Consider the following 19,099-nt stretch of genomic DNA (forward strand, 5'->3'; position numbering starts at 1 on the left):
GAAACACTAGAGATTTTCTTCTTTTTTTATTGAGGTAGTATTGGTTTATAACATAATATAAATTTCAGGTGTACATAATATTTCGATTTCTGTGTAGGTTACATCATGTTCACCACCCAAAGACTTATTACCATCCATCACCTCTTTTGCCCTCCTCCCTCCCCCCTTCCCCTCTGGTAACCACCAGTCTAATCTCTGTATCTATGTGTGTGTTTGTTGTTCTTGTTTTTATCTTCTACTTATAAGTGATACCATACAGTATTACACTTTCTCTCTCTGACTTATTTCACTTGGCATAATACCCTCAACGTCCATCCATGTTGTCGCAAATGGCAACATTTCATCTTTTTTTGTGGCAGAGTTGTATTCCATTGTGTATATATACCACATCTTTATCCATTTGTCCCTTGCTGGGCACTTAGGTTGTTTCCAAGTCTTGGCTATTGTAAATAATACTGCAATGAACATACGGGTGCATATATCTTTACATATTCGTGTTTTCATGTTCTTTGGATAAATACCCAGCAGTGGAATAGCCAGATCATACGGTAGTGCTATTCTTAATTTTTTGAGGAGTCTCCATACTGTTTTCCACGGTGGCTGCACCAGTTCGCATTCCCACCAGCAGTGTATGAGAGTTCCCTTCTCTCCACATCCTCTCCAGCACTTGTTATTTCTTGTCTTGTTAATTGTAGCCATTCTGATGGGTATGAGGTTATATCTCATTGTAGTTTTGATTTGCATTTCCCTAATAATTAGTGATGTTGAACATTTTTTCATGTGCCTGTTGGCCATCCGTATATCTTCTTTGGAAAATGTCTGTTCAGATCTTTTGCCCACTTTTTAATTGGGTCGTTGGTTTTATTGTTGTTGAGACATATGAATTCTTTGTATATTTTGGATATTAACCCCTTATCCAATATATGATTTGCAAATATCTTCTCCCAATTGTTAGGTTGTCTTTTCATTTTGTTGATGGTTTCCTTTGCTGTACAGAAGCTTTTTGGTTTGATGTGGTCCCATTTGTTTATTTTTTCTATTGTTTCCTTTCCTGGTGAGATATGATATTTGAAAATGTGCTGCTAAGACTGATGGTGAAGAGCGTATTGCCTATGTTTTCTTCTCGAAGTTTCATGGTTTCAGGCCTTACATTCAAGTCGTTAATCCATTTTGAGTTAACTTTTGTGTATGGTATAAGATAATGGTCTACTTTCATTCTTTTGCATGTGGCTGTCCAGTTTTCCCAACACTGTTTATTGAAGAGACTTTCCTTTCTCCATAGTATGTTCTTGGCTCCCTTGTCGAAAATTAGCTGTCCATAGATGTGTGGGTTTATTTCTAGGCTCTCGATTCTGTTCCATTGATTTGTGTGTCTATTTTGGGGCTACTACCATGCTGTTTTGACTACTATACTTTGTAGTATATTTTGAGATCAGGGAGTGTGATAACTCCAGCTTTGTTTTTTTTTCCTCAGGAATCCTTTGGCTATTCAGGGTCTTTTGTGTTCCATATAAAGTTTAGGATTCTTTGTTCTATTTCTGTGAAAAACATTATTGGGACTTTGATAGGGATTGCATTAAATATGTAGATTACTTTAGGAAGTATGGACATTTTAACTATGTTAATTCTTCCAATCCAAGAGCACGGAATATCTTCCCATTTCTTTGTGTTGTCTTCAGTTTCTTTCAACATTGTTTTATAGTTTTCAGTGTACAGGTCTTTCACCTCTTTGGTTGAATTTATTCCTAGGTATTTTATTCTTTTATGTTGCAATTGTAAATGGGATTGTATTCTAAATTTCTCTTTCTGTTACTTCGTTGTTCATGTATAGAAATGCAACTGATTTTTGTATGTTGATTTTGTATCCTGCAACTTTACTGAATTCATTTATTATTTCTAGAAGTTTTTTGGCAGATTCTTTAGGGTTTTCTATATATAAAATCGTGTCATCTGCAAATAGTGACAGTTTCACTTCTTCATTTCCAATTTGGATCCCTTTTATTTCTTTTTCTTTCCTGATTGCTCTGGCCAGGACTTCCAATACCATGTTAAATAAAGTGACAAAAGTGGGCATCCTTGTCTGGTTCCTGTTCTTAGAGGGATGGCTTTCAGTTTTTCTCCACTGAGAATGATGTTAGCTGTGGGTTTGTCATATATGGCCTTTATTATGTTAAAATACTTTCCTTCTATACCATTTTATTTAGAGTTTTTATCATAAATGGATTCTGTATCTTGTCAAATGCATTCTCTGCATTTATGGAGATGATCATGTGATTTTAATTCTTCATTTTGTTAATGTGGTGTATTACATTAATTGATTTGGGGATGTTGAACCGTCTTTGCATCCCTGGAATAAATCCCTCTTGATCATGGTGTATAATCTTTTTAATGTATTGTGTTAGATTTGCTAGCATTTTGTTGCGGCTTTTTACATTGATGTTCATTAGTGATAGTGACCTGTAATTTTCTTTTTTTGTGTTATCCTTTTCTGGTTTTGGTATCAGGGTAATGTTGGCCTCATAGAATGACTTAAGAAGCTTTCTCTCCTCTTCAATTTTTTGGAAGAGTTTGGAAGGATAGGTATTAAGTCTTCTTTGAATATTTGGCATAATTCCGCAGGGAAGCTGTCTGGTCCTGAACTTCTATATCTTAGGAGGTTTTTTTTTTTTTTTTTTTAGGTAAAAATCCTTTTTTTAAAAAAAATTTTTACTGAGTTAAGGATAAGTTACAATCTTGTGAAATTTCAGTTGTCCATTATTGTTTGCCAGTCGCATTGTAGGTGCACCCTTTCACCCTTTGTGCCCACCCCACTTTTCCCCTGGTAGCCACTAATCTGCACTCTTTGTCTACATTTTTTAATTCCTCATATGAGTGGAGTCATACAGAGATTGTCCTTCTCTATCTGGCTTATTTCACTTAACATAACTCCCTCAAGTTCCATCCATGTTGTTGCAAATGGGACAATTTTCTTCTGTTTTATGGCTGAGTAGTATTCCATTGTATATATATATATATATATATATATACCACATCTTCTTTATCCAATCATCTGTTGGTGGGCACTTAGTTGCTTCCACATCTTGGCTATTGTAAATAATGCTGCAATGAACATTGGGGTGCATAGAACTTTTGGAATTGCTGACTTCAAGTTCTTTGGATAGATACCCAGTAGTGGGATAGCTGGGTCGTATGGTAGTTCTATTCTTAATTTTTTGAGGAATCTATTTTAGGAGGTTTTTGATTACTGTTTCGACCTCCTTACTGGTGATTGATCTGTTCAAATTCTCTATTTCTTCTTAATTCAGTCTTAGAAGGTTATATAATTTTAAGAATTCTAGATTATCCAATTTGTTGGCATATAGCTTTTTGTTGTAGTCTCTTATAATCTTTACAACAGACACCTCAGAAGTACAAATTTCTCCTCTTTAATTCCTGATTTTATTTATTTGAGCCTTCTCTCTTTTCTTCTTAGAGAGTCCTGCTGAAAGTTTAATTTTGTTTATCTTTTCAAAGAACCAGTTCTTGGTTTCATTGATTTTTTTTTCCCTATTCTTTTTTTTAGTCTCTATTTCATTTATTTCTGCTCTGATTATTATTATTTCCTTCGTTCTACTGATTTTAGGCTTTGTTTATTCGTATTTTACTAGCTCCTTTAGGTGCACTGTTAGATTGTTTATTTGATTTTTTGTTTGTTTGTTTGTTGAGGTAGGCCTGTATTGCTGTAAACTTCCCCCTTAGAAACCACTTTTGCTGTATCCCATAAATTTTGGCATGTTGTATTTTCATTTTCATTTGTCTCCAGGTATTTTTTTATTTCTCCTTTGATTTCTTCATTGACCAATAATTGTTCACTATCATTTTGTTTAATCTTCACGTGTTTGTGGCTTTTGTGATTTTCTTCTTGTAGTTGAGTTCTAGTTTCATACCTTTGTGGTCAGAAAAGATGCTTGGTATCATTTCAACCTTCTTAAATTTAGTGAGACTTATTTTGTGGCCTAATACGTGATCTATCCTGCAGAATGTTCCATGTACATTAAAAAAGAATGTGTATTCTGCAGTTTTATTACTGTCTATTTCATCTTTTATGTCTGTTAATAGTTGCTTTATATATTTAGGTGCTCCTATGTTGGTTGCATAGATATTCACAAGTGTCATATCCTCTTGTAGGATTGTTCCTTTTATCATTATATAGCGCCGTTCTTTGTCTCTTGTTACAATTTTCATTTTAAGGTCTTTTTTGTGTGATATAAGTATTGCTACCCCAGCTTTCTTTTCACTGCCATTTGCATGGAGTATCTTTTTCCATCCTTTCACTTTCAGTTTGTGAGTGTCTTTGGATCTGAAGTGTGTCTCTGGTGTACAGCACATGTATGTGTCTTGTTTTTTAATCCAATCGGCCACCCTATATCTTTTGATTGGAGCATTTAGACCATTGACATTTAAAGTAGCTATTGATAAGTATATATTTATTGCCATTTTGTGACTTTTTTTCTGGGTATTTTCGTAGTTCTTCTCAGTTCCTTCCTTGTTCTCTTCCCTTGTGGTTCGATGGCTTTCTTTAGTGTTATGTTTGGGTTTCTCTTAATTTCTTGTGTATTTATTATAGGTTTCTTGTTTGTGATTATCATGAGGTTCATATCATATATAATAATGTATGTAAATAGCAACCTATATTTAGTTGATGGTCTCCTAAGTTTGACCTCTTGCTAAAAGCTCTGCTGTTTTACTCCCCTCCTCCCACATTTTATGTTGTTGATCTCATATTTAACCTCTGTGTGTGTGTGTGTGTGTGTGTGTGTGTGTGTGTGTGTGTATCCATTACCCTCTTATCATGGAGGTAGATGATTTTAGTACTTTTGTCTTTTGACCTTCATATTAGCTTCATAGGTGGTTGGTCTGCTGCCTTTACTGTATATTTGCCTTTACCAGTGATTTTATTGCTTCTTTTTGTTTTTTGGTAATTTTCTTATTCCTATTTGTGCTCTTTTCTTTTCCACTTAAGTTCCTTTAGCCTTTCTTGTAAGGCTTGTTTATTGGTGATAAACTCTTTTAGTTTTTGCTTGTCTGAAAAACTCTTTATCTCTCACTCCATTCTGAGCAATAACCTTGAGGGTAAAGTATTCTTGGCTGTAGGTTTTTTTCCTTTCAGCGCTTTAAATATATTGTGCCACTCCCTTCTTGCCTGTAAAGTTTCTACTGAGAAGTCAGCTGTTAGCCTTATGGGGTTTCCTTGGTATGTAACTTGTTGCCTTTCTCTTGTAGCTTTTAGGATTCTCTCTTTATCTTTAATTCTTGACATCTTAATTATAATGTGTCTTGATGTGGGCCTCTTTGGGTTTATCTTGTTTGGTGCTCTCTGTGCTTCCTGTACCTGGATGTCTGTTTCCTTCCTTAGATTAGGAAAGTTTTCAGCTATTATTTCTTCAGATAGATTTTCTGCCCCTTTGTCTCTCTCTTCTCCTTCTAGGATACCTATACTATGGATGTTAGTGCACTTGATGTTGTCCCAGAGGTCCCTTAGACTGTCTGCATTCTTTTTAATTCTTTTATCTGTTCAGCTTGGGTGATTTCCTTAGTCTTTTGTCCAGCTCACTGATCTATTCTTTTGTATCATCTGCTCTGCTTTTGCGTCCCTCTAGTGAATTTTTCATTTCTATTATTGTATCCTTCATTTCTGATTGGCTCTTTTTTATATCTTCCAATTCTTTGTTGAAGTTCTAACTGAATTCATCCATCCTTCTCCCAAGATCTGTGAGCATCCATATGACTATTAGTTTGTACTCTTTATCAGGTAGATTGTTTATTTCTGTTTCATTTAGTTCTTTTTCTGAGGATTTGTCCTGTTCCCTTATTTGGAACATATTCCTATGTCTTCTAAATTTGCCTCTTTCTATGTGCTTATATCTAAACATTAGGTAGATCAGTTACATCTCCCAATCTTGGAGAGGTGACCTTAGGTAAGAGATGCCTTATGAGGCCCAGTAGTGTGCTTCCCTCTCATTACCAGTTCCAGAAGTTTCGAGAGTGTCACCTGTGTGGGCCATGTGTGTCCTTCTATTGTGGCAGGGTTGCTCTTGCTGCAGGTGCACAGGGAGGCTAGGCTATCCCCCTGGCCAGATGGTTGTAATGCTCAGCTGTGTTTGGCTGCTATGATCCCTTCAGTCACTCTGTCAGACATGGGGAGCCCCAGCACAGTCAGCTGCAAGGTGTAATAGAACATTCCTGCTGCAGTTTTCCTGTTAAGTGAGTAGGCCACCAGCATGGCTGGTTGGGGTAGGCTCAGGGGCTTACAGTTGCTCTAAGCCTCTGGCCTACAAGGCTGTTTTCAGCTCACTCAGTAGTGCAGCCAGATGGAGCTGGCCCCCAGCATGACAGCACACAATTGTTTCAGGCATTGGAAGGTGGAGGCGATCCCCTATGTGGCTTAAGATTGCTCCCTGCTGTGACGTGCTGCAGCAAGAATGTGGCTTTTTCCTCTCCAGAAGGGAATTTCTGCCTCTTCCACCTCAGTCAGCACTGTCCCTTGTTGTGGGGGTTATTTTTATCCAGTTTTCAGTTCTCTCTCAGGGATAATTGTTACAAGGGTAGTTGTAAATTTGTCATGTCTGTGGGAGTTGATAAGTTCAGAGTCCTCCTATGCCACCATCTTCCAAGCAACCCTCCAAGATTTTCTTCTTAAAGTCAGAAACAAGACCAGGATGCCCACTATGTCCACAATGGTTAACCTTAAGTTGTGGAATGAGCTGAAGTAATAAGACAAGAAAAAGCAACTTAGAGACATAGGAACTGGAAAGAAAGAGAGAAAAGCATTGCCATTTGCAGATTATGTAAATATAGAAATGGAAACCTTAGAAGAATCAATGGAAAAACAATTCCAAGCAATAACAAGTTTAGTCAAGTTCTTGGTTATAAAATCAATATGTAAAAATCAATTGCTGTCATATATACAAACGAAAACCAGATAGAGGACATAATGAAAGAGAAATTCCGTTTATGATAACAAAAGATAAAAAAAAATTCAAAATACATATAGGAAAATTATAGAATACTCTTGAAAGAAATAAAAGTAGACTTGAACGAATTATTTAAAGTACCATGTTGTTAGATAAGATACAATGTTATGCCTATGTCAGCTTTCCCTAAGTTAATTTATAAACTATGTGTAATTGCAATAACACTTCCATAAAGTTTTTTCTAGAGCTGTAAGTCAATTATGAACTACTGTTTCACAAATCTTAGTTATTTCCAGGGATGGAGGTGCCAGCCTCTGGAGCAGGGGGAGGAGGAGTATGGGAGGAACTGGGCTTGCTTTGTGTGTGATGTGCTTCATGGCTTACATATCTCTCATTGAGCTCACCACTCTCCATGCTCCCTCTTATGAACCCTGAGCTGGTGAATTCCCGTTTGGGAACCAGCATTCTGGAAGCTCGTTTGGTTCATTGTGCTGTGCTGATGGGCTGCTGGCCTATAACATGTCTTTTAGGTTGGTCTCCACCTGGGCCTTTGCTCATTACAGAGGTGGCAGTCAGAGAATGTTATTTGGGGAGAATGAACTTTTCAGTGCCTCCTCAGTTTTCTCTCTAATATTGCCTTCTCTTCCTGACCCTAAATGGATGTTTGATAAGAATGCTAAGGTGTGAAAGACATTGTCATTTGCTTAAAAAGTGCTGGTGCTGAATGGTCTTCTTGGTTGTGTTGGTGAGGAGTTGGCCCAAGTTTAGTGTTTTATCTTCTCTTCAGTTGCTAACAATCATTTCCTAGCATGGATTTCCAGCTTGTTCCCAATATTAGGCTTTTTATCCTAAACTGGTCATTTATGATGAATTGTAGATGCTTTATATTAGTTATGAAACCACAATAAATATTTCCAGCCTTTTTCCCTTATTACTTCTCACTGGGCCGTTTCCTGCTTCCTGAGTGTGCCCTGTACTCTACCCTCACCCTACCTTTGCTTAAGCTATTCTCTCTTTCTCCCTTATTCCTGTCTGAAATCCTGCCCTAAAAGCCTGTCTTCAGGGCTATTTTCAAAGTTCTTTTAAAAACCCTCTTCCTTATTTTTCAAGCTGAATGTGAATATACTGGTGTTTATCAAAGCAAAATCATCCTTTATTTCTCAGTAATTTGTGTTTGTTCTGTAGTCTCCTGTTCAACTGTGAATATCTTCATTGCAGGGACTCTGTTTTATTTATGTAACTTCAGAAACACTTTGCTTATTTCCCTGCATGTAGCAGGAAGATGGGATTGAATTAAGAAAAACCAAGGGCTTAATGTAGTCCAGTGGCATGGACTAACTATCCAAGTGGTCCATAAGAGCTCACCCTTTGGAAACTCCTGAATTGAGCATAATCAGTCACCAGATTGTGCCAGTGACCCACACGGGAGCAATGGTGGTCTTCCTTATGACACCACAAAGCAGAACCTGCTGCTAATCAGATAATTCTGGCCCCTGTCTGCTTAGGTTTTCCCCAGGCTCTACAAGCACCTGCAGCCTAGGTAGACGGTAGGGTGTCAAACTGGAAAAAAGTCTTCCTTAACACTTGGTACCAGCCCAGATTCCACATACAGAAGACCATGAGAGTTGGCTCTGCTCATTAAAAACTACATGATTAACAATATTTTTTGCCTAAGCCCCCAAAGCAACAAGTTGTTTACATTTACAGATATGTGTGTGTTGAGAGTTTAGCAGACCCAACATTGCTGAATGTCATGTTCTTATGAGATTGTTCACCTTTCTGTGAATAAATGGCTAAGAATAGGTGAGATATTTGCAAGTATCTGTACATATGAATTATTCTTCAAAAACACAAAATCTTTCTTTTCTTGCAGGAATCCAGGAGCTTTGAAGTCATGAGAAGAGAAGGTAGGGAAAATGCATTCATACCCATTTCATTCTCAGTGTTGACATTTGGAAATAGTTTGTTGAAGCTCAGATGAACTTCAGATTGTGGGCAGCCTGTTATTTGAAATTTCATGCAGCCTTTTCTGGTTGCTGACTATTTGGCACTTGCCTCTAGGGACTGCAAGAACTGAGTTTGCTTGTGAGAACCATGTCTTCTACCTTCAAGCATCAGAGGTGGAGTCTGGGGAACTGGCTCATTCATGAGCAAGTTTACAGTCTCTTGAGAGAAGGCTCGTTTTTGAGTGAAGTTTGAAGTAATTATTTAGTTTCACTCAGCAAAAACAAAATCAACAATGAAAAATGGCTTATGGTTTGAGGTATTTCAATATCTGGGAAAAGATGCCACTGTGAAAAATATTTCTGATTAGATTTTCACAGCTTTAGCTAAGCTGAAATAGAAATAACCAATTAATTTCCCTTCTGAAAACAGTTCCATGATGTTCTATTTTCCCTGAAAGAATGCCTCTAGCACATTTGTTTTCTGGTCTCTGAGGTAAGTGTATATGGGTGGTAATTTCTGAAATCTTTTAGCAGAAATTGAAGTTTCCCTTATTCACTTTCAGCAATATCTAGTTTCTAATAAGAGGATGTCTTTTGTATGATCTATGGTGTCATCACCAATCATCCCTTTATTGCAGGAATGGGAGGATGAAGTCAGAAACCAGAGTGAGTTCTTGGTCTAGGATCTGGCCTTTGGTTTTAGCCTTAACCACATCCTTCCCTGTGGCATTGTCTCCAGAAAGAGTGGCAGTCTTAAAAAGTGAGCAATATCCATATTGACTCCTAAATCTAGCATATCCTTGTCTCCTGATTCATTCTTATTTTATGTATCTCAATGAAAGACAGAGAATGGCCATGTTATCAAAGTGTTTTTCTAGAGCTTGGAGACCTGAACTTTCCATACTATCTATATTGGTGGACTAATTGAACTGGTCTTTGCTGCTGTCCATGGTTCTGAAACCCTGGATTCAAAGGTTGTGGCTAGTCTGGCTCTAGGATGAACTTTCTGGCTTCCATTCCCATTTACCGTTATCTCTGGTTTTGCACTCCATGTCCTCTGAACTGCATCCATAGGGTAAATTGCATTGTTTGGATATCAAAACCAAATGAAATTGGATGAAGGCAGCTGGGGCAAGGAAGGCATGTTTCTTATTGGAAGTTTTGTTCATAATGGGCATGCTGACTTTGTAAATTGGAGAGAAGTAGTCATAAGGAGAGAAGTTGACATGAACTTTGGTTTTGAATACTATTCCATTCATGTCAGTACCCCTGAGTGTGAATGTTTGGAATTAATTTACATTGTGGAATCGCATATAAACTTGTTTTGGAATCTTACTGTCCTTGTGTTAGAAATGTCTGTAAATAGTAAGGCTGGGGCATGAGAGAACCATGTGCATTTTTACTCAAAGGCATAAAAAGGCCTGGTTGGACTTAACACTCCAAATCTCTAAAAGATTGAATGTGTCTGAGGATGAACAAAGGCATGTTCAGGCTGCACGCTACTCATCCAGAACCTCTTCCTCTCTGAAAGCATCAGCTTTCACAACTGGCTGACTGGGAGCATCTGCTTTGGGTTTGTACTGGCAAATTCGTCCTGACGTCATGTAAACTTTTGTCTTCCAGTTGTGAGCTGATGTCTTTCTTGCTTGTTTCTGTCAAAGTTGAGTGTCTGAGACCTCATGAAATAGCCTTGTGCCTTAATGTCAATGCTTATAACCTAACAGGCGGGAAGGAAGAGTGGGACCTTGAAGGTTGGTTCCAAGTACTTTTGGGTTTGAGGATTCACTGGCTTGGGTAGTGGGGTTGTTCGTCTTCTCTAGAACAGTGTATGAGCAAAAAGATAATAGAGGCACTGTGAACGTTTCAATAAATTATTCCTACAAACAAAAACAAGACATTATTGTCCAGCAGCAAACACTAAAGATTGGTTCCTTAGCTCTGACTCAAACTGGAACTGAAAGAGGAACAAATAAGTAACACTCTGATATTTTTCTGCTCAGCTTACCCTGCCCAGGAGATTCTGGAGGGGTCTGGTGAGGTAGCCTTTCACCACAAAACCTAAGATAGTTTCCTGTTTTTGTTTTGTTCTGTTTTAATACTACACCTGACTCAAAGGTATCAGCTCCATCCGGGGTTCAGTGCTACAAATGGATGACCAATTGCAACTTCACACTCTGACTTTTGGAAACTCTTGACTAAGTCTCTGAAGTGAGAGGAGCTAACATTAGCGATGGAAGTGGAGTCCAGGCTAAATCACAGTGGGGTGGGGGATCATTAGGGTGATACGAATGCACTGTGTTCCTTAGCTGATCTCTACCTTATTTAGCCCTGCACTCTTCCCAACCTTGGATCCGGTGATGTCGTGGTTCCCAGACTGTAGTGCAGCTTTCTTGACTCCGGCCTTAGACTGTTCCTGCAGCCTGGATACTCTTTGTCCCTCAGCTTTGTGAAATGCCACCTCTCCGTCATCCCTTCCAACTCTATTTCTTGAAGCATTTAACCTACCCTACCTTATGTGAGAGGCAATATATTGCTCTTATTAGGTCATTCATTTCCTGAGAGCAGAGACTGTCTCCTCATTCACTCCCAAATCCCTCACAGCCATAGCCCAGGGCCTGTAGTTGCTCAACAATTATTTCTTGAATTAAGTGAAAGCTACAAATTGCTTTGTGTATATTGTCTTTTCACTTTGATCCTGTCCTAGTGATAGAAAAGAGAGGCACTGAGTGCTTTGGTTCTTGAAAGGCACTTTTTAAGGAGTGTTCTGTGAATATCCATTGGGTATTCCTAGCCGATGCATTGATGAGTGTGCTTGGTGGTATGGGTTGAATTGTGTCCCCTAAAAAGATACTTTGAAATCTTAACTTGGAAATTGTGGATGTGACCTTATATGGAAATAGGGTCCTGGCAGATGTGTAATCAAGTTAAGATGAGAATGTACTGGATTAGTATAGACCCTAATCCAATGAGTGATATCCTTTTCAGAAGAGGGAAATTTCGACACAGACACACAAGGAGAACACCATGTGATGATGGAGGCAGAGATCAGAGTGATGAGTCTATAAGCCGAGGAATGCCAAGGATTGCTGGCAACCACCAGAAGCTAGGAAGAAGCAAGGAAGGATCTCCCCTAACACCTTTAGAGGGAGTGTGGCTCTGCCCACATCTTGATTTCTGACTCCCAGCCTCCAGAACTGTGAGAAAACAAATGTCTCTCTCTTTTCTTTTCTTTTTTTTTTGGCTGAGGAAGATTCTCCCAAACATAACATCCATTGCCAATCATCCTCTTTTTTTTTTTTTTTTTTTTTTTGGCTTGAAGAAGACCAGCCCTCAGCTGACATCTGTGCCAATCTTCCTCTATTTTGTATGTGGGACACCTCCACAACATGGCTAGTGAGTGGTGTAGGTCCATGCCTGGGATCTGAACCCATGAACACGGACCACTGAAGGAAACTGTGTGGAACTTTAACCATTCAACCACAGGGCTGGACCCTAAATCTCTCTTGTTTTAAGCCACTAGGTTGTGGAACTTTGTCACCACAGCCTTAAGAAACAAATGCACTGGGCAAACGCTGGACTTAATATTGCGCTAGTTGTTGATATTTTTACTGCAGAACTTCTCAGGTCTTTAAGATGCTAAGTATGACTCTCAATGGGGTGTAATATGTAGCATTTCCCAAACTTAGTTTCCCATGGCATCTTAATTTTGTAGCTTTTGATCATCTTGGGGCTGGATTCCATGCAATGCCCTTTCCACGCCCTGCTCTAGAGAGTCCATGAAGAGGGAACACTTCCTCAGAGCCCAGGGTGTGGACATGCCCTGGCACCACTGACCGTCTTCCAAGGGCAGTGCGTGGACGGAATGGTGAGATAGTAATAATGACGATAACTTCTCAGTTCTGAAGTTTTCAGAGAGCTTTCACATTCTTTACCTCCCTTGACTCTCAGTAACTCATGACATAACCAGAGCAGATAGCACCTTACGCATGAGACTCCTTCCTTCCTTTCCATGCTAATTTTAGAAGGAATAAAGATTCTCTCTGGACCCATGGCCCTCTGATACACTAAACCTTTCTCTAATGAGGTCAACGTGTGGCTTAAATGACTTGATCCTGCTTCATCACATCCAAGGGCTTCTGTACATACGTGTCCACTGCCAGGCCCAGAGAGCCGAGAGGGACTCTTGGAAGAAAACTTCCTAGACGAGCTTTGTTTCTGAGTTAAGTTTGTGGTAAGGACTCTCAGGGGAACCTGGAGGGAGATGGAGTATCAGAGATTGTGGCAGGGCTGAAAGACTGGTAGGATGTCTTTGGGGAAGGGCACATGCCTTCCCTAGAGGACAAAAGCCCTTCCTCCTTCAGCACGGTCCTGTGTTATCCTCGTGCCCTGAGACCCACCTGTGCTAGCTGCACAGAGAAGGAGAGACGGCTGCTGCTTCATCTGCTTTCCAGAGCAGGTGTTTTTACACCTCCCTCTAGACACCTACAATTTAATTTCAGATTTTTCTTGAAGCTTCAGCAAAAGGTGTCAACCTCACCTCTCCAAGATACTCCCGTGTCCACTCTGAGGGCTGGTGCTGATTGTGAACGCCAGAATTCATCTACTCAGACCAGTACTTTTCTCTAACTGATCCCATCACTTTGAATTACAGCCATGAGAGAACACTTGAGTGAGCTGAGCAAGTGGCCGGGATAATTCAGTCCTTGTCAGCCATCTCTTAGGAGCACTGGATGATGTGCTGCTATTCCAGATGTCTGTGACTGTGCTGTGATTAGAGGCTGTGAGTTTTGGGGTGGGCACCAATGTCACGTTGGATTACCCGCCTTCCCAGTGATGGCTCACTCGCATTCCTGTCCAGACCAGCCTGGCCTGGCTTCCAGCAGGGCTGGGAGGGAGAGCGAAGAGGGATGCTGCTGTCTTCAGGGAAAAAGAAAGAGGGGAGTGACAGTCACACACATCAAGGGTGGCTCCAACTCCTTAGCAATGCAAATCTCCCACATAAACATGACCTGCCAGTCCTGAGTGTGTAACTAGAGACTCACTTTATGAAAGCCCTTGGAATGAGTCCCTAATTGGCAGCTCCCTCTAATAGTCCCTTTATAGTTCTCTGCATCTGGGTGAACTTCAGCTATCAAGAATTGCATTCTGTTTACCATTAATTTTGATTTTGTTTAGCAGATGTTTTCTGGATCTCTCAGTTGCCTGCATAGTCTGTCTTGGTATAGTATGAAGTGGCTGACTCTCTTTGATGAAACAGATTAAGAAACTCCTAGCTTCTTTTGAGGTAACTTCTTTAATGGCTGCAGGTGTACGGAATTTAAAAAGGAGCCATCCAGATCTGCCAGTGCCTGGGGCAGTGCGTCCTTTTCAAATCGACACTACCATCTGTGGAAAGAAATGGAGTTTCCTTCCCCATCCCACTCTCACTCACATACAGTGGAGTTTGCTTGTTCTTTCGTACAGTCACCGGGAGCCAAAAAGTTGGGAGGGACTTCTGTCTCCTTCCACTTCTAACCCCAGGGAAATGCACTCTTTCTGGATAGTGCTGCCCTTTTCCAGCAGCTCGAAAACTATGTTGTACCTAATTGCCCCAGGTTGTGTGGGAAGTGGATGGCACAGCTCGCTAGTGTGTTCTGGTTGAACTCGGTGATTGGTATACCCAGTTTTGATCAGGACCAATTGGCAGGCAGTGGAATCCCACCTCTGTACTTACTCACAGTGTGACTGTGGGGAAGTTACTCAATCTTATCTGAAAACAAATGGGGATAGTAATAATGAAGAACACTAGTCCCAACTCTGGGTTGTAGAAATCCAACTTACACTGGCTGAAGCCTGAAAGGCTCATAAAACTGCAGAATTCAAGGGTGGATCACTTCAAGTACATCTGCTACAAAGGTTCTCCCTCTCCTTCCTTCTCTTGGCTTGTCAGCCTCTTCCAGGAAGGCTTGCAGGATGTCTACAAGCAGCTGCAGCTCACAGAGTCCTGTCTGCTCACCATCTCAGAGATTGAAACTACTTTCCCCCAAAATGATACCAAAAAAGTCTCAGCAAGGACTCTGATTTGCTGGGCTTGCACCATGACTCAAGCCCTCTACCAATCACTGTGGCAGGGAGGGGATGCAATGCTGTGATTGGCCAGGTGAGATTGCACATTCTCCCCTTTGGGTTTGCAAAATCGCCCTCATCCAAACGCAGGGAAGTGGGGAGCGCGGGGACATCCTCAGAGGAAGGATGCTGGGCAGCATGCAACCGATGCTCCTCACAGCCTCGTAGAGACGTGGGGAGGGATTGGACTTGGAGATCCCTTGCCACAGTGTGGGCAGTGGCATCAGTGCCCAGTGAGGCTGGTGATCTCCATTATGGTGATTCTTATCCTGCATCTGTAGATCTGGCCTTAGACATAGAGTGAGGAATGTCTCAGGTCACCAAGTCCATTCCTCTGTCTGCAAGCAGACTTACATGTGACCTTGCATGTGGTGGCCTGTTGGCTTTTCCCATGAAGAATTATCCTAACTTGACCCATTCCCATCCCTCTGTCACAGTCTTGAACTTTCTCCTCAAATTCTCTCATTCGCAATCAGAAGAACCAAACAGCTCTCTTCTTGAGGATGTGTTTAAGAACTTAAGGACAAACACACATAAAACTTCTCTCCCCATATTAGGGGCTTTCTGGGCACTGGGATCAAAAATTGTTCTTGAGCATCACAGCTTCTTGACCCTTCATATTTCCTTTCAATTGTTGCACTGTAATAAAGCTCAGCGAATGCAGACAAGGGCCCTTCCCAAGGACCAAGCACAGTGTTAGCCAGAGGACTCTTAGGCTGTGGACAATTCCAAGGTTCTCTTCCCCAAGCTTCTCCAAGGTAATTCTAAGTGCCTGGACCTGGAAAGACCAGCTGTGGACTAAGACAGCCAGAGTGAGCCTGAGTCCTCACTCCTGCCCCTGCACATGATCTTCCTTGATTAAGGATTTTCCAGGCTCTGGGTAAGTGACTGTTCTATCCTATCCCCTGTCTGATTTCAGCTCTCTTGGGTAATTTGGAAGAAGCAGGACCTTGCTGCGTCATTAGGGCTGATGACAGGAGCCACCCATGCTGCTATTTGAACTGCACATGTGACTCCTCAGTCAGGACTGGACTGCAGCACCACACACCTGGTGGTTGTGACCTGTGCTCTGGTGAGGGTTTTCATGCTGCGGTGGCGGGTGAGTCCCTGGAAAGCAGAGATGGAGACTCTTCCTCCCAGGGACCCTGCCCCTGACATGTGTTCAGCACCGAAAAGGTGTTAGACGCCTGGCACATCCCAGGGCTAACCCAGCGCTGTGTCACATCTCCACTTCTCATCAGGTAACATCATAGGTATCAGAGCTGCCGAGTTATTGGGCTGTGGACCCCAAGCTCCGGACACGCTTGCCCTATCTGCTGTGCTTGCTCTTCCCACCAGTGCCCTTGGAAGGCTCACTCTCCTTCACGACCATCCTCCGAGAGCTACTCTGCTCTTTCTGACAACCTGTGGGTCCCTCTGCTAAAAAGTGCTTGGACGGAGTTCACACAAATGGACTAAGTCTGCGGTTGTGATGGGCCAGCTGTCGGCCTTGGTGGGTCTGGGCAGGTTAATGAACCCCTGTACAGCGCGGTGAGCTTGTCCGGGAGTCTCCTTGGGAGCTGCCACTGCAAAACTAGGTCCCCATCTGGAATTTATGGAGAAAGAGTCTTGTTCCCTAAGGAACCATCGCAGATTCATAAGGACAATAAGGCGAGCCCTTCAGAAGACGGCGCTGTCGGGAACACACTGAGCTTGCCCCTCGAGGCCTGGAGAAAGGAGGTGATGAGGCTTCCATAGACCTGCTGAGGACCCATCCCTGCCCAGGAGGCTTGCTTCTCTTCTCTGAAACCTCGTAGTTAAGATTGACGTTTGTCATCTTCACTCCTTGCCTGGCCCCCAAACCAGAAGGCGTTTCTCTGCTTTTCAGGAACCCTTGAAATGATCTCCATATAAACACTGAAGCCCTTTTCAAACTCATTAAGCCATTTGCCCCAGCAATATTAATGTGCTATCCGCACGCCTCTGGGGTTAATTATCTGTGACTTAAAAATCATTTGTTTCTGTCTCTTTGTCTCATTGCTGCTCAGCAATCTTTCTTTATTGGGAAATGAGGTACAGAATCCAACTGACCGTTATGTTCTAATTCTTTTCTTGTCATCAGAATTAGTTCGTCTTTTAAAAACTCTTTAAAAAAACACAAAACTGCTGCCTTTTCAGATTGTGTTGTCTCTTAACAAATCTTTAATCTCTCACCTTCAGTGGAAACAGAGCCAAAACTGGAAATAGTCTTTGAGGTGAGACATCTTATCTAAATGAGTGCAGCTCATCAGCGCTCTCTCTCTGATTGGCCCCACTCCCTTCTGAGCCATTGACCTGTTTCTCCCCTGTGGCTGGGGTGAGGGCTTCATGGTGTGTTCTCTTGTGCCTGCACTGGGCTTGGTGAACAAGCCACTGCCCCTGGAGGGCCCTTGCAGATCAGGCCGCCAGGGTCAGGAGATCCTGTGCATCCACCCACTGGTTCTCTGCACACTCCCATTTCAGGTCGACTTCTTCTTGGCCAGGGCTGCCACTGGGTTCCAACAAATACTTTTAGGGTCTGCATGTGGAAAGCTTTTTGCAAAATGTTGAATCTTGTATAAGGTAAGATTAGCTTGCCTTGTGCTCTCCAGGAAGTCCGGGAACATGTGCCACAGAAATGAGCAGGTCTGACCACTCACTGGCTCCGTGGAATGTTGACAGTGACCTCCAGCCTTCTGGGATATGGGTGCAGCCAACAGAGGGCAGGTCTGAGCACAGTCAGTGTGGTTGGATGGTGCATGGTGCTGGTTTCTCAGGCACCTAGCCTGGTCACTGCCCACCCACCCCATTCTCTGGAGGCCTCTGTGGGGAGTTCTCAGCCCCTCAGCTGCCCCTCACCCCTGCAGTGCTTCTGAAGCAACGTCTGGGAAACTACTTTGAGAATTACTACTTCTGAAAGAAATAGTTCCTGCAGAAAGTTAGGTACCTTTCCTAGTGTTTCTTGAAGGTTTACTGGGTGCTAATGGAAGTTTCCTTGAGTAGATTGGTGTGCAGCGGTAACAAGGCCTGGTCCCTGCCTGTACAGAGCAATGAAGATGTCTCAGTTGAGGAGATGTGTGAGTGCCCTGTAGACAGGAAGGCCACCCAGGTATGCACCATGGCCAGGCACCTCTCAGGTGGACCGACAACAAAGCGTGAGAGTATTTGCTCACTGTAGATGGATAGGGGGACCTGGGAGAACAACTCTCTCAATGATCTGGCGGGGCTTAAGTCCTGGATCTTTTCTCCAAAGTGTGATCTATTGGCAGAGGGTCTCCTTTTGACTCTTAATGGCATAGTCTATCAGTGGGGACTTTTTATTGTTGCAAATAGCAAACCCAATCCAACCAGCTCAAACAAAAAAGAGGACTTTATTGGGCTGTGTAACTAGATAGTCGGGCAGCAGGAGCAGGGGTTGGGGGGCTGCTGGCTTCAGGCACACTTGATGTAGGGTACAAGGACCTGGTTTCACCCTTCATTTCACCCCTCGAAGTTGACTCCCCTTTGTGGTGAGTGCCAGCCTCCCCCAAATACAACTCCAAGTCCTGTGGAAGAGAGAGCCTCTGGTCTGATGTTTCTCACAAAAGTGCTAAGAACCACCCAGAACGGATGCAGTCAGGTCATGCGCCTCCTCCTGATTCGATGACTGGGGCCGGAGGGGTGCTGCATGCTGCTTGGCTTGGCAAGAGTTGGGCTGTGCCCCTGCCGTCAGGAAATCGTGAGCTGAGAGTGGGAGGAAGGTGGATCCCCAAATAACAACTGGGACTGTGCCCAAGTGAGGGACGTGGATGCAGGAAGGTTGCAAAGAAGTCCACTATGCATATTACCATTTACTAAATGATTTTACATCTGGCTGTCTATCACATTCTCCACCCCCTAGGGGCTTGGAGTGCCTCAAAGGCAAGCTAAGCCTCAGCAAGCATTCATCTAGTATTTCAGGGAGAGGGCGTCTCTCCCATCTTCCAAGAAGGAAACTGAGACTAAGAGATTGCACTGCTCACCCGAGGTCACAGGAGCTTATAAGGGAGTGTGCATTGGAACCCAGCTCCCTGATGACAAATACAGGGCCTTTTGTTTTGTTTAATCACAGCTACCTCC

General features: G+C 42.2%; 1 protein-coding gene across 2 annotated transcripts in view; it reads left to right on the top strand.

Annotated features, from left to right (window-relative positions):
* Positions 1-19,099, top strand: part of FSTL4 (follistatin like 4) — a 401,478-nt gene that overhangs the window by 35,969 nt on the left and 346,410 nt on the right. For both annotated transcript variants that reach the window (XM_023617696.2, XM_023617697.2), the window contains exon 3: positions 8,827-8,860. In XM_023617696.2, the coding sequence (XP_023473464.1) occupies positions 8,827-8,860 (34 nt within the window). The remainder of the gene's footprint in view (positions 1-8,826; positions 8,861-19,099) is intronic.

The sequence above is a fragment of the Equus caballus genome, chromosome 14, assembly GCF_041296265.1.
Source record: "Equus caballus isolate H_3958 breed thoroughbred chromosome 14, TB-T2T, whole genome shotgun sequence".
NCBI lineage: Eukaryota > Metazoa > Chordata > Mammalia > Perissodactyla > Equidae > Equus > Equus caballus.